Source organism: Polyodon spathula, chromosome 6 (genome assembly GCF_017654505.1).
Source record: "Polyodon spathula isolate WHYD16114869_AA chromosome 6, ASM1765450v1, whole genome shotgun sequence".
Taxonomy (NCBI): domain Eukaryota; kingdom Metazoa; phylum Chordata; class Actinopteri; order Acipenseriformes; family Polyodontidae; genus Polyodon; species Polyodon spathula.
The window spans coordinates 20,443,410-20,467,402 of NC_054539.1; the positions used below are offsets into that span (position 1 = coordinate 20,443,410).

At 36.1% G+C, this 23,993-nt stretch overlaps 1 protein-coding gene across 3 annotated transcripts in view; it reads left to right on the forward strand.

Annotated features, from left to right (window-relative positions):
- Positions 1–1,533: 1,533 nt before the first annotated feature.
- The window catches only part of LOC121316989 (cAMP-specific 3',5'-cyclic phosphodiesterase 7B-like), a 71,834-nt gene continuing 49,374 nt past the window's right edge, over positions 1,534–23,993 (forward strand). For 2 of the 3 annotated variants that reach the window (XM_041252462.1, XM_041252463.1), the window contains exons 1-2: positions 1,538–1,926; positions 15,619–15,679. In XM_041252462.1, coding sequence (XP_041108396.1) covers positions 1,906–1,926; positions 15,619–15,679 — 82 coding nt within the window. In that variant the 5' untranslated portion in view covers positions 1,538–1,905. Of the gene's footprint in view, positions 1,927–15,618; positions 15,680–23,993 lie in introns of all 3 variants that reach the window. The other variant, XM_041252461.1, reaches the window with a different exon arrangement.

Sequence of the window (23,993 nt, forward strand, 5' to 3'; positions counted from 1 at the left end):
ACACCAACTACTACCCTCACGCTGCTCACACCGAGCACTCACAGATTTGCAGGCATTCAGTCACACAAAGCACGGACCCACTAACACATTACAACACTTAGGATGGTGACTCTCGAACAACACAGTACACAATCACGCTATTTACAGTACATATCCCCAATCCCTCCCTGAGCTCAACCCAAAGTCAAAGTCTAGTCGGTCGTCCTCAGACTGCCTCTCTGCTACAATATGATGTCTAAAAGTTCGATTTTATTTGTAATACCGAAAGTTCACAGCAAACCATGCCGATGAATAAATGAATAGCTTAAGTAATCACACGGACAAACTTCAATGAAACAATCTCAAAGTAGCACAAAATTCAGCAAGGGGCAGAATTCGTCACGACAACAGTGTGGGAAGAGGACTGGGTGGAGGTGTCTGAGGCTGATAAGTCCACAAACTTGGAAGATTGTAGTCTTGTGCTGTGCAATGAGACCAGGAACCTACAGTTTTTATATATGCATTGGCCACAAACATTTGCTGTTTTTCACTTTTGACATAAGCAACCAGGAAGAAAAAAAAAACCCAACGTACATGTGCTAAAAGCGACAAAGGAAAATTGTAAGTGACTGCCTGCACGTGCATGCCTAATTCCGCTAGCTTTAAGTGGAACTGGCAACCCTGGCTATTAACCCTCCCTTTTAATTTCAGAAATTAAAGGCGATATCTACTTTTTTCACGGACTACTGATTTCCTGTGACACCAGCATCAAAATAAATCCTGGTACTGAGTACCAGTGAATACCAGCAGAATTTCACCCCTGGCATTTGGGAGCCTTTACTGCCTTTTAACTTGTTTCATGTTATAAAGGGCCACCTTATATAAGAAGCTGCATTGTATTCTACTACTACGACTAAGCTCCCACTGTAAAGGAATAGGATATTGACTATAAGAAACAAATATATATATATATATATATATATATATATATATATATATATATATATATATATATATATATATAGAGATATTATATATATATATACTGTTCTTCTTAGTACTGTAAGTCTTATTTTTTACTTAATATACATACTTTCTGAATTACCAGTAGGTTAACCTTTAACAAACTACAAAAACATAACAGGTTGAAAAATGCATTTTGTGAATATAGAGCTCACATTGCAAGGCTGGGTCAAGTTATAATAAAAATGAATGATGTGTTTTCTTAATCCAGCTGAAGTAGTATTTTGGTATATAGCCCATTTGGCTTAGTTCACCAGTTAATCTTAATAACAGAGGACACTGCCTGTACCTTGTCACGAAAATAAGAGAGATATCACAAGCATTGACATGCAATCCCCATTCTCCTGACAAGGAAATGTCACCACACACTGCAACTTTAAGGGCAAGAGAAAGTCTCTCTGAATCACTGGCACATTCTTCTCATAGTAGCTCTTTTAAATTAATAGCACATGCTGGGGAAAAACTAAGCCCTTTGACGTCACTATGAGGAAGCATAAACAGAAGGCTCTCCACTCCAGCAGGGCCTGGCAGCTTTGAAGCCGATTGGTCTGTCTCTTCTTGCCTCTGGCGACTGACAAACACCTCCCCAGTGGTGCTGGCCCTCTGTGAGCAGCCAAGGCATTCAGTCAAACAACTAAGCAGGCAGGCATGCAGACTTCAGCAATCTAAAACAACTCCATGCTACTAGCACAGCCTGAGGGGAAGCGAGAGAAAGAAATAATAAAAAGAAAGACCAAATAGAAAGCAAGAACAAGAGAAATTGCACTTGTAGACTGTTCTATTAAATTAAATTGTCCTGGATGTGATTGTTGGATTCTGCAGAGCAAGTCTTCTTCATGAGCAAGCTGCAACTCTCAGAAATTTCAAGGCATTTACAGGTCACAGATCTGCCACTATGGTTAAATGTCTTGTTTAATGGTTGAGGTACGTACTAAAACCTTAAGGCTGCATTTCAAAATAAAAATGCGGGGGGCTGAAAATATAAAGGACTTTTGTAGTTATTCTGTATGCTTTTGCTCTGTGCTGTTGCGGACAACATTTGTAGTTTCCTTCCTTTGCTGTCTAGATTTGGTTACACTTTTAACCCACTGGTTGGGAGCTGTTGCAGCTTGTCACTCAGGTGAAGCTTAACAAAAGTGTTCTGTTGAGTAAAGCCATGAATAAATGGTAGAGAATGATATTGACAGGTTGACAAACACAGTTACTGTGTGTTTAAAGTGCCATGCTTTTTGTTTCAGGTTTTAGAAACACTTTTACAAAATGTGCACATGGAAATTTGGATTACACTGTGAATACATTTTTCGAATTGCAGACAGTTTGTTTAAATTTCATGAAGTCTCAATGACTGTGTCAATGAAGTGTCTCAAATTACCTACAATGAAGATCTCTAATTAGATACTATGTTTTTTTTTCTGAAGGGAGAAAAACACACACAAAGTTACAAAACTACACATAACTAAAAATGTAATTGAATGGAATTTAGGTATTCTTACAATAAGTTATTCCTTACTAATGTTGAAACATAAGCAGGTGTTTTTCTCCTTCCAGAAGAAATAGCTATGATACAATTGAAAATAATATCATATGGACCTTATTAATAAAATATTAGCATTCCAGCAAATAAATACATGGTAGCCCAAGTGGTACATTGATGCATTGTTTTATTATGAATGTAATTTTGTATTTATTCTTTCCTCCAGTCATGCTCACCTAACTTGGATTTTATGTTACAAAATATTGGCTTTGAACTTAGGAAATGCAACTTGTGCTTATTGCAGTTGAAAATGAATGTTTCCTGCTATTGTAATGTGTAGACTAGTTGAAAGAGAAATGGAAGCCAAGACTTTGTCTGGTTCACGAGGGGGACAGAAAGACTCCCACCAAACCATCTGCTTTATGTACACATTTAGCTTTCACATCACGTTGTTACATTTTTAGGGTGCTTTGGTTGGCTTGGGTTTGAACTTCAGAATTTAAATCAAAACATGTAACTTGATTCAACACTGTCAAGTTAGCTGATTTTTTTAGAGTAAAGAACTGCTCCATTATCAGAACAATGTTTACAAAATGGAATACCCACTTTGAATCTGGTGTATGGTGGTGACGCACATTTGGACTTACTACAGCTTTTAAGTCTTGTTTGAATGCCTATGCAATGTTTTGTTATTGATAGGTCATGGGATGAGTTCTGAACTGTGGCAGGACTGTACTGTATACAGTAGGTAAAATAATGCAGTTTAGATTAACTTGGATGCAAAGACACCACTATGAATGTAAATATAATTTTCCATTGATGTTCACAGAAAGACCATCCAAAAAGCTAATGGAAGACCAGAACAATTCAATTTTCTTAAAGACTGCTGTATATTAAAATAATTTTAAAGTTCCAACCACACAACTCTAATGCACTAATATATTTTTTATAAATGATACATGTACACTGTGTTAGAAATGCAGATTTTATTAGAAATATTGAAGAATTGTGCAACATCTATCAGAAATAGCTTTCCTGAGACAAAAGACTAAGCTATCAAATGTTACCTAATAATGTTTTGTTTTTTTAAGGCTTTCCAGTTACTATGAAACACACATAAAAAGAACAAACATTTTCTGGAAACAGCAGAACAGAACGAATGATAAAGCACAGTGTGCTGTGCTGCTACAGTAGGTTTGCTCCATGTGCCAATTGAGAAAACAAGGACTTGGTGTACTGCAAATACATAACCAAAAACTCTTTCACACGACGCTGAACAAAAAACACCCAAATCAAGTCTGATATCACTTCTTCAAATAACATCCAAAGCAACCTAGCAGTCTGATATTAGCAAATACTTGACAAGTTCCCCTTTCTTGAACTTTCTTTGTGTCTGTTTTTAAACATTGTTGTGCAGTTGCCCCTCTGTAGGTATGTTGTTGTTAGCTTATGTTTCTGTTGCAATTCAGTAGCTAGAAATGTCTGGAATTTCATCACACATTAAATCTGATTCCATTTCAATCAAATTTGCTTCAATTTTGCCCATACAAACTGAATTTAAAGTAAATGGGTAATTGCATTTGTCAGGAAATCCTTATTGTTTTACTTTTGCTCAGAGGCTATAGTTTCAAAAGCCAAAATGAGCTTCCTAACCCTCTGGCCTGTGCAAATAACAGGAATCATTTTGAATAGCTTGAGGCTTTATTATTACAAAGTACAATAGTCTTTAAATTCCATTTTTCTATAGAACCATATGTAAGATTTTATGTGGTATGTCATATAGCTAGTACTTGCAATTTCTAAGCAAAATATTTAGTCTTAGAGGGCTTATCAGTGCACCAGATTAAATTATTTTCTAATTAACCATTTTTTTCATTTCCTGTTTAAAAGCCAGAGATTGAGGTAGAGATGATTTGTTTGATAAACAGTAAAAAGACAGTTTGCAAGCCATGACTATACTTTATAAAATGTATCTGTGAATTAAAGTATTTTAGACTTCATTGACTGCAATCAAATGATTATATGTTTGTGTGACAAAGTACCCTCCCCTGTGTGTATTTTCTATTATATGTTGCGTGTGGTGTGTTAAATGTTGTTGTATAGTCATTGGTACAAGGGATATAAACGGGTCTGTGTAAAACGAGTGTTTAAAATGTATATTTGTATTTAGGCACGGGATTGTACATCACTTCACGTACACTTAAAGTAGTTAATATGTGAGCACGAGGTTGCACATAATTAATTCACGTGCTGGGATTCAAGTAAATAATTAATTAGTAATTGAATCCCAGCACAACAGTATATATAGATGCACGTTTTACTCACTCGCGGTTGGGTGTTCGGTGAGTGGAGAACGGGAGAGAGAGTAGGAGAGTGATAATTTCAATTGCTATTGCGTGCTGGTGGGACCAGCACGATACTTGTTTATTTAACTCACCGTGCTTGTTTGTCGATCTGCTCACCGTTTGTAAAGTTTAAGTCCGTTTTTGTTTGTCTTTTTATTTTGGCGAATGTGCCGTGTCCTGTGTTTTTCGTGTTTGTTTAAACCCTTTTATTTTCAATAAACCTGCGCAAGCAAGCGCCATCATCATTTCACTTCATCCGTCCTGTGTTTGTGTATTTCATATCTTTCCTGGTTCTGACGCCCCCCCTTTTTGGCAGTCTCTGTGACAGTTTGTTATTAAAATGTAATCTATGCTCAAAACTTGTAGTAGCCAGGGTGCAAAAATATAAACATATGGCAGATCTATTTCAGGAATATGCTTTTCAACAATATTTTTGAAATAGTTTTTTTTTTTACTTTTAAATTATATATTTTTTTCCATGACATACCAAAAGTCTGAGACTTTGTGTAATTCTGACAATTCTTTTCATTTTAACTAGGCAAGGAATTGTCATTACTGCTCCATGAGATTGGCACAGGAGCATTGTCCATAACACCAATATACTGTAGTAGCAGGGCCTCTTCTGGAGTAGCAGATTCTAAATGTACCCTTTACAACCGACTGCCAAATTGTGTAACAATAACTTTGATTGAGCCTGAAATTATCATATCTGACAGCATTCCAAAGCCCTCAACGGAGAGAGAGAGAGCTTCAAATGGGTTTCTGTTTGCCACTTTAAGGAGTTTGATTGAAAGGAGACTCTCTTCTTTGCTGTTGCATATTCTGTGGAGGACATTTAAATGGTGATTAACAATGGTTAACAATTTGCTTATGTATTTGCTTCAAGGTCAGGAAAGGCAAGGTAGTGTAAAAAGATTATTCTGTGGTGTGGTTGAGCATACTGCCTTCCATGAAATAATGTTGAATGGAATGGAACAATGGCCATTGTTTATAATCAGGAGTGTAATTAATAAAGTGAAAACAGATCAGAAAATTAAACACTTTGCTTTAAACTCCAGCAAAGTATGGCCAAACCACTGCCAAGGAACACTGGGTTGTTATTTTCTCAGGCAGGGAACTAGTGGCAAGTGAGAAACACCAGGATTTTACTGTTAAGAGACAGTAGTACTAAAACCACATGGAACAATCAGAACTCAACAAACAACAATAAAACACACAACATTACTGGAAGTGCAAAAAACATCAAAACCAACAAAGACATAGCACCTCACATGTTTCATTTTTAGAGAAACTTAACATGAAACAATTGGATTTGGTTCAAAAGACTCTTCGCTTGTAGATTAAATCCCCATGCAGCACTTTAAGCTAGTGGAAGAAGTTATGCCTGCGCTGCCACCAAGGTCTCATTATCATTTTCACTTAAACGATTTTGAAGAGCGGGCAAATATTTGTCTTTGCGATACAAACAAACATCCTCAAAGCAGGACTTTTGAAAGAGAAAACGGTATCACAGGTATACTGAGTATTTGATAAATAAGCAGCTTGCTAGGCATACAACTAAGCAGGCAAAATAAAGCAAACTAACAATTAACGTAGGTTTAAGCAATGTATTATTTATTTAAATTAAAAAAAAAAATCTAAGTCAATTGTATGATGGAAAAAGTTATCATCTTTGTTAACTAGTTGAATGTAGTGTGTATGTGTAAAATAATACAACATTTCACTGCATTATACTTTGATGCAACACACACACATGTGTTGTACAGATTTACATTACAGCCATTCGGTACCATTCAGAATTACATATTTACAGATAGTTACTGTGTGATAAATTATGTGAGTGTCTATATAGTTATTGTTTTGCTTTATTTCTGCTGCAATAGTATTAGAATTACAATGGTATAATGTAATCATATAAACAAAATGAAAGACTAAGTACAGTAGCTTTAAATGCATTTTTTTTACATGTCCTTTACTATTTAATGATGTTTGCAGTCATTCTAAGTGCTTGTGGGTTTTGTTTCTCTATTCAGTTATTATAATTTTTTCTAAATCAGCCTTTACCTGTCTGTTAATTGCTTTGTGCCTGTCTGGCAGGTCCACCTCTTCTGCATTTATAAAAATAGAGTAAATTGGGCTGGCAGAGTTTAAAAGTCACATTGTCATATGACACTTGAAAATGATGATAACTCAATATTGAAGCAGCCTAACACAGAACTGTTTAGAATTGCTGCAAACATCATGGCATGGTAAGGGAAAGTAACATTTAGAGTTACATGCTTTCTGTTTTCAGTGTATTTCCTTTCCCTGGTAAAGGAAAAAAAAAGTGGCTGGTAGTTTGTTACTTTGAATTAGTAGTACTTAAAGAGAACCATTTTGAGGGCTCATAAGCAGCTCTGGGTTCATGGTGCTTTGTTTTTGTTTCGTTATTTGCACCCTTAAAAGGTTTGTTTACCTCTCCTCAATCTACCTTACAAATCAGAATGAATGGTGGTAGTTTTCCCATAAACTCACAGTGCTGATGCAAAATAAACATTGCGTTTGATGTGAAATAGCTAAGCCCTCTTGTGTGAAAGCTTCATCCAGATTGTTTATTTTAGTTAGGAATTTTGATCGTGGAATAGAATGCTTCCTACAGGTTCTGTATACCATTGATCCTTCAGCTAACAAAACAGATTGAGAGCTTTAAAGACTTTAGTGCTACAGGCAGAGACTTTTCAAAACACCCTTGAAAGGTAAATGACATAGGAAGTTTGCTGTTGGATTTTCCAAGCTTTTTTTCATTAAGTTAGAACATGGGCCCTTGCTAATTTATCAGGCTGTGTAGCATAGAGTGTAGGGGCTACTGTCATTTTCCAAGTTCTATTTCAGCAAAGCCAACTGTGTGTGGATGAAACCTCAGCATCGAAGAAGTCAACATCAGAGCAAAATAATGAGGCTAGTGTACTCAACAGATTGTGTGCTGTTGATACAGTACAAGCCTTGAATAGAAATGCCTGCATACAGACAAAGGGGAATGAGCCTGAAGCCCTGCTCAATAAAACTGTAGTGTTAGAAACGTGTTTGATTCACTGTTTTTGTCTCCTGTGCTCTTCGTTTCTAAGAAGGATCTTGTTTAAAATATGATCATTTTATTAACATAATTAACTTGGGACTGTAGCTGAGTACATTCCATATTTGCAGGAAATCGAAATCATAACCAGGAGATTACATCTTAACATCATATCCCTAGTGTTGTGAATTGTAAACATCATTGTGGATCTGATACCATTTGTTGCCAGTGAGCTACATTTTAATGATAGATGCTTCGACTACAGTAAATATTTTCATGAACACAAGGTATCATACGGGGTGAATTTATTGCGTTCTTTTAGTATTTCTATATTATTGTAGGACAAGTTTTTAGTTCACTTTTTATTTTAAGTGGAACATTGTTTCAGAGTTGCTGCAGACAGACAAATATTGTGGGTTTACCCATTTCTTGTAAATTTCAATTCATCATATGAAATAAAATTAAAAATTCTGAAAAAATGTACTGTGTGGTTACAGAAAAAAAAACTTTGCAGCCAAACAGATAAAGAGCTTAAGATTCAGATAGAGTAGAACTAAATCAACTCGAAGAAGTCTGCCAAGTGATTTTTCTGTTGATTCTAGCTTGTGTAAATGATTCATATTCCACTGTAGATATAACAGAGATAATGAAATTTACTTGGGCTTCAAAGATGTTGGCTATGCCAAGCTTGCAGTTCATCATTCCAATCAATACATGCTGATCCTTTAGAAATATATCAGACATTTTTCCTGCTCTCAAAGTTCATCCCAAAGCTTCTTTCAAAATGTATTTTGGTCTTGAAAGATGTTAAAAAAATAGTCTTGATTTTAGATTTATATGAATAATTTGTGTTCCCCCTGTAATCATGAAAGTTGAAAGGTTTGGCTTATTTTTCTTAGATTTTTTACATATAAACATCTTTAACATTATGCTTTCGCAAGATTGCACAATATTATAGGACAAAGCAAAATCTTTGATGGGCCTTTGCCATAAAAACTATTATGATTAACAGGTTTTTTTGTTTGTTTGTTTTTTTCATAAAATATAAATAATAATTGCAATTGTAAACACAGTTTGCAAGAGACTGTGTTTTGTTGAGGGCTTTTTTATTTTATTTTAAAGGGCACTATGATGTATTATTAAGTTTTCCATTATCAGAACTTTTTCAGGCATGTTGTTGAAGTGACAGAAAGCCAAGCCCGCCTTGGGAACAAACTGCCTTTGCCCTGTAATGAGATTTTAGAAACTTAGTTTGTCCCGTTCTTTACTATCTGCTTTAGTGCCAGTGGTCGGCATAACTTATGGACTGTGGCTGCATTTGCATGCAAGCTTTGAGAGATTTCAATGGCGGTGCAGATGGGTCGACTGAGTTTCAAACTAACCAGGCAAAGGGAGGTTTATTTGAAATGCAGGCAAATGCAGGCAAGGTCATTACTGAAAGGGAACAGCAAGCGCAGCAAGGCAGCTTCAGCAAGAGAGAAAACACACTTTTTCAAAACAAATGTCTATGTAATATATATATATATATTTTTTTCTTATGTTTTAAAATAATAATATATTTTAAAATAATACTCACACACTCAAAAACACAAAATTCTACCAGATTTCTCATCCTTGACCTTTTTTTTATACTAATATAACAAAACACTGCATATATCGTGGGTGTCGGGGTCCAATATAAGTACGCTATATATCGAGGGCCACGATATAGCGAGAGACCAATAGAAAAACAAATAGGCTAACGAATACTGTACAACCACTCCTTCATTTTATCAGGTGTGTCAGGGTCCAGCATAAATCCTCTACGCAACCTGCTTTTTCTCATTTTTCGTATAAAAAACAGCACACCGTTTTAATTCATACAGCGGAGGGTAATTGCTTCTCATCAACTTCAGTCTCCAATTAATTTCAGGAGTCTTCTTTCTCAAATGCACAAACCTGCTGCACTTACAACAACAACATAGGAGGCTTGTTGCTAGGGAGCTGACGTCACGGCAGTGTGGCTTTTGCTGCCACACGTGAATACCTCGTTGGCTACAATAAAAACTGCTTCAGCAAATATAGTTTGCTTTGTGTTATTGTGCAGTACGTGTGCATATGATAACAATACGATATTAATGCTTTGTTTTTAATTGTTTTGTATATTGTTGCTTGTGATGTGCAGTACAAAATAAACGATCAATAATTCTGTGTATATTGCAGTTAAGGCATACCCAGTTAGACAGTAAAAATTGGGAGCCAACTCCAGGACCTCGCTATATCCAAATCCGTAGTATAGCGAAGGGTGATATAATGAGGGGTGGGTGCAGTGCTTCATTTGTGGCAGAGCTCGCCAGAGCTCAGCTCCGGTACCTCTTAATTTGAGATTGTCCACACTCCGAGACCTCTAAGCACAGCTCTGGCTCCTCCTCGTGACATGAAAAATTAAACATGCATGTTTACAATTTAAAAATAATTTTAAAGATGGTCACTGTTTTATCTCGTTGACTCCTCGATTACATTTCTGCAAAAAAAAAAAAAAAACCCTGATTTGCTCACTACAATGTGTGAATATCTTCATAGCCCCGCCCATGTGTAATAGTCAATGCTGCATCATGCCCTCAACAACTGATTCACGTCATCACTACTCACCTCACCTTGTCTAATTGTGAAATGATTGCAACCCTAATTGTGAAATTGCAACCCTGTTTGTGTAAAAAATGACCAAAAGGCAGTCTTGTTAAAATAATGCATATAGGGTTTAAAATATGATTGAATTTCAGTTGTTATAGTTTAAAATAAAAGTTTTGTATTTGTTTAATTCAAATGTCAAGAATAATTTTTAGCAAGATTTTCAGACCTATTTTGAGGAAATGTGGTACAGCACAAACGTAATGCTTTACGTTAAACATTTTTAATAGTTCTATAACCCTAATACCCCCTGGGTCATGCCTTGCAAAAAAGGGTGGGCTGTTTTTCACAGACAAATACTAACCGTGACTACTCTGTTGGAACAAAGAGCAAAAGGCTGAATATAAACACAATTCATTTTACATAGCATACATGTCTCATACTTCTGCTATTGCTGTAGTGGGGCCCTCTTTATCACACACTCCTGTTGGAAGTCTTGTTTGTTTTCCTTTTAGGCTAAGGTGTAAATTAAGCCATCATGACCAACAAACTGGCAGCTGTTGATATCCTTGTATAGTTGGCTTGCCTGTTGATTTTGTGCCAAACATGTATACTATTGAATCCCCATTTTACTTTTCATTATCACATTTCACTGTGCAAAGCATCTAAATATCAATGCAACAAAGAAGAAGATACATTCTTATGGCCCACTACAAAAACATCATGTGTATCGCATTCTATTTCTCCACTAAACAGTTTTAACAAATAGCATTTACAAATAATACCAAACACGAAGATATTTTTTTTTTTTTATGTTAACCAAACTAATAGGACAAAAACATCCTCATCTCTATTGAATATTACAAGGAAGTCTTCCTGGATTTTACAGTTTGTGAAATGTATCTGAAGTAAACGATCAATTTCTACCTGCACTATTCAGACAGAATCAATAGACAATGACCAAGCTTTCATAATATCTCCATTGGGTGCTGTATAAGTAATGGTTATTATGTAATAACAATTTTGCAAGCTACTCTAATAGAGTTTTTTTTATTTATTTTTTTAGAATGAAAATCACAGAACAACTCTGTTAAACATAATCCATTTGTTGCATTGTATAAAGGTGCAGTAAAAAGATAGTAGCAATGTAAAGTATATAGGAATGCGTAGAGAATCAGGATTCATTTAAGACATTTTATACATTGATAAACCATGTATACTATAGGGCTTTAAATTCATATTGTGCCTGTGTACACATCAATCCCTCAAGCATTTCACACATACAGCATTGATATCATGCCTTAATCCTAATACTAATTCAGCAAGAACAGGAGCCTATAGTGTGAACAATTTTACTGACATGTTAAATTAAGGGTCTGTTCGAAATAAATTGAAATAAGCATTAGGGTTCTTTTGAGAAATTGTATATAGAAAAGGGCACCATTACAATGAACAAAATGGCTAATAGCTTTTAGAAGTGGGACACTAATTGAAAGCACTATCAGTTTTTCTGGTATAGCAATTAGGGTGTTATGAGTTTGTTATCCCTTTTCATACACCCCTGACACAGCATATTTGACTCTTTAAATTACAGGAATCTTCATCTTAAGAAATCCCTGTTGGTTTTAATAATACTGTGTCCATTAATTATAATGAAAATTATTTTTCACTGACCAGGCATAACCATGGTCTCCTGTTATTGCTACAAAATACTGACATTTGTTAAAGCATGCCATAGTAGAGTGGAAAGAATGTATTTTTTTTTTAATTTATATAATAAAACAATCAATTGGGACTAGAAATAGAAGTTTGTTTATTATCAATTATCCAGTCACAGAATGGTTAGTTTTTGGACCCTGTGATAGGGTATAGAGTTGTCAACCCATGCGCAACATTTTTTTGAAAATCAGTTTTGTCTCCGAGCAGATCTTCTTCTGGGTCAGACATGATCAAAGTGTGCACAGACTAATGACATTACAAAGGGGCATTCCTCTTTGAAACACATCTTCTTTGAGGACCTGCAGTATGTGGGGAAGATCTAGAAATCTTAAAAAGGTCAAGTAGACAAATGTTTCAGCTAATGTCTTAGTCAGTGTTATGAGACAAAATATTTGTTTCTTATAGTTTCACGTTATAGATGGACAAGTTATATGTTTGTTACAAACCATGTACTCAGTACTTAGATAGATAGATAGATAGATAGATAGATAGATAGATAGATAGATAGATAGATAGATAGATAGATAGATAGATTGTATACAGGGTGGTTAAAAGTGTGAAACAAGTAACTCACCGCAGAGCAAAAAAACTCAGCAAGTACAGGCAACCACAAAGATTCATGTAGGGCTCTTGGATTCTATACGTTGTATGGCATAAACTACTTAAACTAACTTAAACTACATTCTTAAGGGATGACTTTTAGCTTAATATCATTTTGCTGAGGCCTGTTGATGTATACCTCTTTGGTCAGGTATGGTCATTACATCTTTTATTTTTTTGCAACCCAAAAACAAATACCATTTTTCAACTGCTTAGTAAGTGTTGTCCTATTAAAACTAATGTAATGTGTTCACAGTAGACACTAATTTGTCAGTCACAACATTCAGGCCCATGAAACTGGTCATCCTAACTATAGTACTGTGAAAGGGCTAATGTGTGATCCTGATCCTCAAGGGATGACTAAAAGTTCCTTTGGTTTTTCCATTCAACTTGATGATGAATGCTTCTGTACATGACACATGCAGTGGCAGCACACATGGAACAAGGTGGCACTGCCAAGAAATAATTTCATTTTATTACATGCACAGTCATGCACACTATATTGTATTTCAAATATTTTAAGAATGCTAATCAATATTTAATGATGTGTTTTTTCTTTTTTGTGGGTTAATGTTAAGATGTATTTATAATAACCCTGGTATTCACGTACAGCACTTCTAGAATAGACTGAACATATTTGTAAAAAAAAAAAAAAGAGAGAGAGACATTACCAATATTTAAGATGCAATTCAGTAGACTGGATAGTCTGAACCAGATTAGTCCAAACAGACCTATCATAATGCTTTCGTACACTAACTGTAGAAACCAAACTCTACAACACAGATTCTGGTAGTGTGTAATTTATATTTTATACTTTATGTGCTCAGTATTTGTAATTTTCGCAATTGCAGAAACACACCTTCCTGGGAAAGATATAAGGTGCAGATCCCAGTACTGACCAGTAGGTGGAGCACAACAGCTCTGTTTAGTACCTGGAATTGCTTTAGGATGAAGAATTTTAAGAGCAAGCTGCAGAGCATAAATATGGCATTTATGTTAAGACAATCCACATTTGCATTGCAGATTGCAAAGCAATTAAAATCTTTATTTGTACATATTTAGGATGGACAAAAACAGTTGCACAATCAGACCTTATAATAATAATAATATCTTTATGTAGCGCTTTAAAGAGGTAGGCTGTGAACTGTGCATTATATGCAGAGTCACTTACAATACAATTTAACATCTCATCCAGAAAATGGAGCATAAGGAGGTTGGGTGACTTGCTCAGGGTCGCACAGTGCATCAGTCAGAGGTGGGAATTGAACCGCTGACCTTCCGGTTACAAGCAGCTGGACTTTAAGCACTGGACCACACTACCTTATAGTGACAGCTTAATTATGATAGTATTGCACACAGTTTAATTCAATACAAGGGACTTAAATGGAGAACGAATATATTGGGACCCTACTCTTGAACCTGGTGGGCTGGTGGGAAGCAAAGATTTGTATCTAGAAACAATATTTCTTTTTTTTAATTGTGCACAATTTTTTGCTGGGCAAAGAGACAGTCGCACAGCATGAATACATTAACTGTATGCTAATGAAGCGCAGCTAATGAGCAGAAACATTAATTCACATTGATTACAACCATACACCCAGATAGATCAAATAAACTATATTTGAAACTAAGAGAACAAAGGAGAACATGAGTGAACTTTATGAAACACATGACTGAGCAGGAATGGAAAGCAATTCAGCAATAAGAGATTGAAAAGAACACAATTTGAATAGGGTAAAATTACACAGACACAAAAATGTAAAAAGATAAATGTCAGGAAAACTAAGCAATAGAGTAGAAAAAGGTGACATACTGTTTGAATCATAGAAATGGATTGTGTAGTAGGTGCAGGTAGCACATTATCCACACAATCCACAAACTATGTGTGACTCGATGGGTGCACCACTGTACATAATAATAATGTAATGTTCCACAATAACTGCCTGAGTACTCAGGGGTGCAAATCCTTTTAAATCCTTTTACTGGTGCTAAATTATCAAAACCACCCTAATAAAAAAACCCTTCCATGCTCTTCAATTAGTTTTTAGTGTTTTGTGTTACAGTAAGTATTTTTTGATGAGTGTGCATGGGTCATGTGAGTAGTCCTGACCCAATTAGAAACTATCATCCTCTATGGTTGCTGAGGATTAAAAAAATAAAATAAATTCTACTGGCGCCAGAATGTAATGTTGTTGCCGTTATATGAGGTACCCTGGTGCTAGAATCTAGCGCCATAGCGCCAAATTTGCACCCCTAATATTGAACAGTACCTCTAATCTGTAGTCCAGTTCTTACTTTCTTTTCATTCTAAATGTATGATACCATTCGATCATATATGTTGTAATTCCTGGTGACCTATGTTAAAAAGCTTTTGGGATAATAAAGGATCATTAGTAAGACTGTGGTCCACTTCCATGGTGTTTTATGCAAAGGAAAGCCCATAGTTCCCTTGTCATACACCAAAACCATAACAGTTTGTTGGGGGTGCACTTCAATGCTTTAAAACTTTAATCATTTTCTCTGTAATATACCGGACTCTATATGAGTCCTCCCAACAGTGAAGTAGGCTGCAGACAATGACCTTTATTTTTTCATGATTGCAGTGCAATATCCATGGATTCATTAACAAATTGCAGACATTACCATTGTCAAGACAAATGAAGATGAATCAATTGCCGCTGCTATACTAATTGTCAGTGTGCTGCAGGTTTAAAGCAACCGTTTAGACACAAACACTGGTGGAAATGGTTTTCCTTAAAGCAGTATAGTCTTATATGAAAACATTTATTAATTATTGTTTTGTTTCTTTCTTTCAGAGGTGTGGAGCAATCGCATTTGAAAGTCCTGATCAGAATGCCATATGTTTTTGCATGCTTGGTAAGACCTGTTTTTCTATCTCCCATCAAGGCTTTACCTAAAGTCCCTGTACATAATGGAAGTTAGTACACCATAAAATAAAACTAATACAATGACTTATATATTTGTTTGTATGACTTTAAAGAGCTACTGTCATGTTTTTTTTTTTTGTTGTTGTTTTTTTTTTAATGGAAAAAAATGGCTTTGGGGATTTCTTGTCTGTTTCCCAGAACAACAATCTTTTTTTTTAACTAAAAGAGTTGCAATTTATCTGGTGTTTTGTTTGTTTTGTGCATTGTTCTGAAGTCCTGTGAATTAAAGAAGGTATTCCAGAGGTGACCTTGTTAATGAAAGCAGTTCTCTGGTGGTAGGGCTTGTAGGGGGTGCAGTCTACAAGGGGAGTGTGTCCCTTCAGTTTTAGATGCTAAATGACGGATTCACTATTTAAATTTCATACCTAAACATTGTGTTTCCTTTCTCTCTTTGCAATCAAATGTGGTATGGTTTGGAGTTCAGGGTTCTGTTCTTCATTAACCATAGAAAAGTGATGCAGCTGAAGTGGTGTAATAATACTTTTGAGTAATATGTTTGGCTTTTTTAGTAAAATATTTGTGTATTCTAAATTCAGGTACAATTTGTTAAAGATCACATTTTGTACTGGGACATCTGTCATAAAAAATAGCCTTTATAACAGATTCCATCAAATTTGTTTTAAACTTCTGGATAGATTCTGTAAAAATAATTTGATGTAGACCACTTTGTAAAATAGAATACTTTCAGGTTTTACCTTTATGCATCAAGTGTGGCAAGTTTCTCCTGTTTGCATTTGGAAAATAAATTTATAAAGCCTTGTTATACATTTCTGTAAAGAAGGGCTTGTATGTCAGGTTGGCGGACAGAACAAAAAAGGTTAAGAATATATGCACAGAATATAATTCACAGAAGTTTCAAGGGTAGCCTTCTGCAAAGCAATCAAAGAAGCAGATGAGCTCACTTCCTTCCTTGGTATGCTTAAAGGCTCTGGAGAACACGTCTATTTTTCTGCTGTAAAGACAGGATCTATTACTTTTCAACAGGGAAACACTGTCCCAGTATGTTCACATATGCCCTTTAGTTGATGATTTGAAAAGCAAATGTATTATAAAAACACACTAAACATATTCTACCAGCTAAGGTTCAAGTTCTAGTAATCTTGAGGTTCATTTGTGATCCAGGGAGTTCCTGAAACAGAAGGTATTGCCAGTATGTTTGTTGCCAGGCAACATTTTCCAATTTTATTTTTATTTTTTACTTTATTTTGGCTTGCTTTAAAAAAAAAAGAAAGCTGCATGTTCAGAGGACCAGTTTCCAGAGCTTTTTTTTTTTTTTTTCCCCATTTATTTATTTAATTTATATAGAGCATCTTATACAAAAGTATTGTAAAGTGCTGTACAGTACATAGCAGTGTGGAAGGGGTGTGGGTAATTCACTGACCAGGAGACAGACAGGTGTAATTGAAAACACCACACAGGTGCCCAGTTTTATTTCAGGGGCACATTGGGTTTCTTTAGCCCGCAGAGGGCACTGTTGGTCCGTGGTCTGCTTACCAACTATGGTAAACAGAACCACGGGAATACCAAGCAAGGGTAAACAGTTCAGGCGCACTTGCAGGTGCTTCAAAACAATACTACAAAAATCGAAGGCACAAAGAAACAGGAAAAATAAAACAGTAACAAAACTACAAAGAAAAGGTGCTGCACTCTGCAGCAATATCCCGGTCGCCGCTGCCCGTGCGACCCGGATCACCGTCCTACGCTGCCGGCTACCTAGCCTGCTCAGCTATCCTTATTCAGGGATCTGCCCAAGGGTTCCCCTCCCTCACTGTCTCACTCTGAACCTCCGTTCCGTTCGGTCGTGGACCAGCGTTTCCGTGCACTCTACGCGTTTAAAAGGGCAGATCTGAGGAAACAACAGAGCGTTAATTTATAGGGCTAACAATCTCCCAAGACACGCCTCTCAGCCATTCAGAGAGGGGGAAAGTCCACACACCCACTTTCCCACCTCCCCGTGTCACTGCCATGACTCACAGGCGGTTGTTGGACGACTGCCTCCCTCTTCCTGCAGCCCGTGAACACGCCAGCAGAGTCAGCACAGATCTCTCCCTGTTACAAGCAGAAGAAAAGAACAAACCACAGTACCATTGTGTAGCATGTCACACATACAGCTGCCACAATCAGACCATTTAAACAACAGATTTAAATAACAGTATACACATCATAATACAAAAGCAGCAATTTTAAAGTTACATTAAAACCCAATAAGATAAGAAAGCCATTTTATAAAAGTGTGTTTTCAGTCTTGACTTGAAAACTGTAATGGTACCAGTTTCTCTGACAAATGAAGGCAAAGCATTCCGTAATTTAGGAGCTCTAAAAAAAAAAAAAAAGCCTTACCTCCCGTTTGCTTTTGTTGACCCTAGGAATAACCAGCAGCCCTGAGTGGTGATCTCTGAGTGCAGTTTGCAAATAACTAGGTGCTAATCCACTTAGGGCCTTGTAAGTTAACAGCAAAATCTTAAAAATCAATTCTATACTGCACAGGGAGCCAGTGTAAAGAAGCCAGAAAAGGGGTAATATGTTCACTTTTCCTGGTTCAGAATTCTAGCGGCTATATTCTGAACAAGCTGCAAGCTGGATACCACACGTTTGGGACACCAGAAAAAAGTGCATTACAATAATCAATTCTAGATTAAACAAAGGAATACAGTATATTTGTCTCTCGGCATCAGACATGGAAATAATTGGTATAAGTTTGGCTATAGTTCTCAAATGGTAAAAAGATTTTTTAGTAACTTCCCATATGAGTCTCAAATGATAGATTTAGGAGGCAAGCCAGAGTTCTCTATTTTGTAACCAGCTCAATTAAAACCATTTTACTCAGTACTTTTGTATTTCATGGTATATATTTTATATTCTTGTATATGTAATTTATAGTAGGTCCATGCATTATTATAGGTACAAAGCATTATGTACTTCAGTGGTCGGCAATTAAATTTCACGGCGGACCAAACAAATCCTATCCCTTTTGAAAACAAACCAAAAGGGATAAATATTAGTAAAATAATATAGCATCTTTGTTGTAGCTATTAAGAGACAAAGTTTAGTTTAACATTCCGACATGTTGTAAGTGAAATGTAACTCAAAACGATGATAGACTTTATTGTACAGCTGAAAAACAATTTCAGTGCTTGCTTCAGCAGTCCCAGGTACGTATCGTTTTTGTCCGTGATCCGTTTTCGATCAACCCCGATGGTGATTTCTCGTCCCATGCAAAGTAAGTGCTTCCCGCAATCGATGAAGCAGCAACTAGACCTAGTAGTATATTTGCAGGCATCGTCGTTGCTGAAAACTGAATTAATTAACAAAGTAATCATTCTTGTCTGCCTATATATGTCCAGACCACTAGCGTTGGCTCTGTTTGTGCTCTCCATGTTTGGATCTACTTACACATGCGAAGCTGCTTATTCCACAATGAATGCAATATTAAAAACGGATGCACGAAACAGGCTAACACAAGAATCTTTGGAGGACTGCCTGCGTATAACTATCATGTCTATCACACTTAGGGGTAGATGTACTAAGATGGGCCAATCGCAGTGCAAACATACCGCAGTTTGCATTTTCGTTATGAAAATTTGCAAAGTGCACATTTTGACGTATGTGCTAAGAAAAAATACGTTAATGAAGAGAGCCACAATATACTAATTTAAATATTATATATATATATATATATATATATATATATATATATATATATATATATATATATACACACACACACACACACACACACACACACACACACACACACACACACATATTGGTGTACAATGCAAATAAAAGATTTTTTTTTTTTTAATTGAAACTAGATCATTTATTTATTTATTTATTTTTATTACTATTATGTTTAACTTGGTCTACTTAGTAGCCTACACAATTAACACACAATAGATCATGGTCCTATACAGATGTGTAGAAAGAGCTGGAGGGGTTAGTGGCACATGTTTGCGGTCTGTTGCTCTCAACACGCTGGGAAAACCAGAAATGTCATAGAAATTTGTTTTCAAGGCTTGTAAGCACACCCTGACTTTAGTGTAAATTGGGTACTTGGGTGTTCATCTCAAAAATACATTGAGCACAACTGGCAACACATGAGAGAAAGCGGACTGGGAAATGCCAGAGACAATTGCTGCTGTTTAAAACATGCTTTCAATAATTCTTAACAAATTGATGCAATGTAAGTGTCACAATTGCCCGCAGCTTTAGTACATCTCATTACAATATTTTTTATCTTATTTTCTCTATCTCCACCCTGTATTCACTATCTCCACCCTGCATTTGCCCACCACTGATGCACATACATTGTGTGCTGGCATTCTGAAGTGTTCTGTTATGTAGGAATTACATTTTTTTTTTAAATTAATCTTAAACAGGTTTATAAAAATGAAGAAAAAATTAGATTTGCCAATAATTTGATCCTTGAACATTTCTTTTAATATACAGACTTTTATTTTGCAAGATGCATTGTATTGTATATGGATGTATTGTTACAGTGAAACATATTGATAAAGCTAACATATTTGGAGTACACATTATGGAATGTTTTATCTGAACCCACTTTACTTTTTCAACAAGCTATCGACATTCACAACGGGAGGCAATGCAGTCTAAATATTTTAGATGGGACGGGTATCAGGAGAACCTATTGCATTTTTTGATTAATAAATAATAATAATGCCTCCAGGCTTTTCATTGTCCCATGGTAAAATGTACCCACACTGAATTTTTTTGGATGGGTATAACTATTGTATGTGTTTATAGCAACTACTCATATCACATTAAAAAGGATACTGAAGTAGACTGAACAATATGCAAACTCATGCCTTTACTAATGGCTCGATAAGGTAGACTATCATTTTACAGTGCATCACTGGCACACGCACAACATTCATTTTTTATCTCTGCTATCGAGCATCTGGATAAGAAAAGATAAACAAATGGAGTATTTACTGTGCTGCTCCTTTTATCTTACTAGTCTGGGCAAGTACTAAAACATCTGTATAAATCTCACTGCGGTATGATTGGAAATGCAACAATTGTGGTCTGATTTTCAAAAACCATGAGTGAAAACTCATTTGATATACCAAAGTCCTGAGATACAAGTGACGCACAGTCTCAAATGCCAAGGACATTCAGATAAAGCTAAATATTTTCAAAGAAACGTATTACAATTGTTGTAATTAAAGCCTGAATAACTTTAAGCCTATATTGTATGCACCAGGGTCTGCTTGGGAAGTATAACCTGTTGGAGTTAAATAAGTTCAATGGTTCATAGGGTTTCTTGTAGTTTTTGTATGTATGTTGATTGAGAGTTCTGCCCTGGGGGTCGTTGTTATTATATACATGTTAAATTTTAACAATATCTGAAACAACACTTTTGGACCATGTCAGGAGGTATGTGGTGTGGGAAGAAGTGAATGCCCAATACTGTGTCATTTGTAATCCAAGTCCCCCTATACCAGCAATGGTATGGAGTAAAACAGCAGGTTTTCAATACCCAAGCAAAAATATCAACAACTAATAAAGTCCCATTGTTTATTCCACCCATGCATGGAGTAGGGCCCTGGGAGTGGTGTTGTTACTGTGTTGTTGTGCTCGGGCAGATAGTGGTGCTCCAGGGTTTGTGCTGGCTCTGTGGCTGCAGCGCCTAATCCCCTACTACTCACAAATACACAAAACTAAAACAAAGCTCCGGCGCATTGGTATTTTCATCTTAAGGGGCTATATTCATGTAGCTGCGTCCCTTTCGTACTGCCAAACACCTCCCTGTGATCAGCCCGGTGCCACGCTCTATCCAATCGCTGTGTGCCCCACAGCTGATCACAATAGATTTGTTTAGCAGTCTTGAAACTACACCGTTTCTCCAAGGTGGAGAACTTGCGGTTCCGTCCTACCATCGAGTCGGCCCATCTCTGTGAAAGCGCATCACCAACCTCACTTAGCACCCTTTTTTGATTACATTTTTGATTACATTTGATTACATTTCCTTCATGTCTCCTTTGCTTTTTCTGTGTACAACTTCAGACTAAGCATGGTGAAAATATATACTTATTGGTTTCATGTGTCTATTTGTTTATCTGCATGTTTAACACAGTGGTGACTTTAGTTGCCATAACTATAGACATATCAGTAGACAAGCACTGCACAATGCTCTGCACTGTTGTTGTCACTAAAACATCACCGGTTGTTGTTCAAAGTGAGGAAAGTAAATACGAGAAAGAAATGATGGACAGGCTAACCATTATACATGGATACCTGTTCTACATAGCATATGTAAAACAGGAAGAAATCTAAAATAACAATAAATCAGAAATTAAATGTACCTGTAGTGCACTGGAGTACAATAGCAATGGAAGGGGAAGATGGTTCATATCTGTTGCAAACACTTTTCACGCTGAATATAAATTTGAAAAAAATCAATTAGTACATTAAAGGAATTTGTCACATCTCATCATCCAGTATTTTCCTTCATACTTATTAAGCAAAGGTTTAAAATATGCTTGGAAATGAATTCCTTTTGCTTTATATGGAGGGCTTGAGTTAGGTTATATCTTGGAATGATATGCTTTATTGGCAATAATTTCTGCTTTGTTTCTGCAACGCTTTGTGCTAAAGAAATGTAGTTCTTCATCCCAGATTTTAATGGATACTGTGCAATGTATTTACCATTACGAAAGAAAATGATGGCGAGAGTTGGCGCTTACTGTAATTTTCCACAGTGAACTTTTAATGCATTGAACTTTACAATTGAGAGAACTGGGGGCCAGGAGAAATTAAGTAAATCTTTTTTAAAGTAAATTTGTCAAGTCTCTGTTTAATAATGGATTAGTTGTGGAACATACCAAATCTAAACTACAAAATATTTATATAAGGTATTTTAAATAAACAGCATGCTCATGAGACAGATAACTACATAATAGATCATATTATATATCATGAAAAAGATAAATAATTGAACATTGGGCTAAATGTTTAGAAAGCACTTTGGTCTAGTGGTTGGTTCTGGGCATAACATCCAGCTAACTGTGGATAGCTTTTATGATCTTGGGCAATTGAATTTATGTTTGTCCTTCAAGCTGTAAAGGTGAAGTAAGACATGTTATGAAAATGTTAAAATACAGGACTGGGAGTGGGAGTTTACATGGCAAAGTGACATGCCTTGCATATCAAGGAAGGAACTCCAACAGACAGATCCAATGGAATTGTCTACTTTCCAACAACCCCTAATATTCAGAATATTACCCCTTGCTTTGTGAAGAGAAGCACACATTACCCTACAGAAAGAAGAAAGAAAGCATGCCACAAGCAGTGGCAGACAACAAGTTTATTTTTGTTCTTTTTGAAGCAGTGCAGAAATGGTCATCAATCAATTATGAAACACAAGTCGGTGCTGTGTTTTGCTAGTGATTTGTATCTACCTTTTGTGTGGGGGCAATTAGAATCCCCTGTGTTTTCTTCTAAAAAGTCGGAAATTGTATTCTTCTAGGAAAAATGTTCTCTTCCCAGAAATACTACTTTCTGACCTTGCTGTGCTTTGAAAACTGTAATTAAATACAGAGATAATTAGATGACAAGGTTGTCTTTAATGGACTAGAAGTACTTCTGGTACTAAATGCATCACTCCTGTAGAATCGCTGTTAAATTAAAAATGAATGTTTCTAGGCCATATAGTGTGTTTGTTGGGCAAAAATTTCAATTGTATAGGACGTCAGATGTTGTCCCACCAGTCTGGGGCCCTTCCTGTAACACTTTCTGTGTTCTTCTTAAAATGATTTGAAAGAGCATTCTCTGTTCAGTTACACATCTGATACAGCTCTGCATGGGTTTATGCTCTTCAATGAGCACCTTGCATGTTTCTTCTAGCTCTTGTGAACTTTTATGGTGTTGTGTTCTAAAAAGGCTGGTGTTCACTAGTTTGTTAAGCTGGGGCAAGAGGTTTTTAATTTTTTTTTTAACTTTGGGTGTGACCAAATATCAATAAGTCACGCACATTTTTGTAAAGTTGCTGTTATCAGCAATCTTACATTTGCTGTGCATGTACGTCCTTAAATATGTTACCAAATGCAACCAGCAATCTTATCCATGCCCATGGAGGGCATCTTCCAATCTCAGTTTGTTTTCCCATAGGACCATTGTTAAAACATCTCGCCTAGCCAAGTTTCATGTACAGAAAAGTGCTGTAGACAAATACATTTTTATTTTTTTAGTAAGGGCATAATGCTAAATATCTTCAGAAG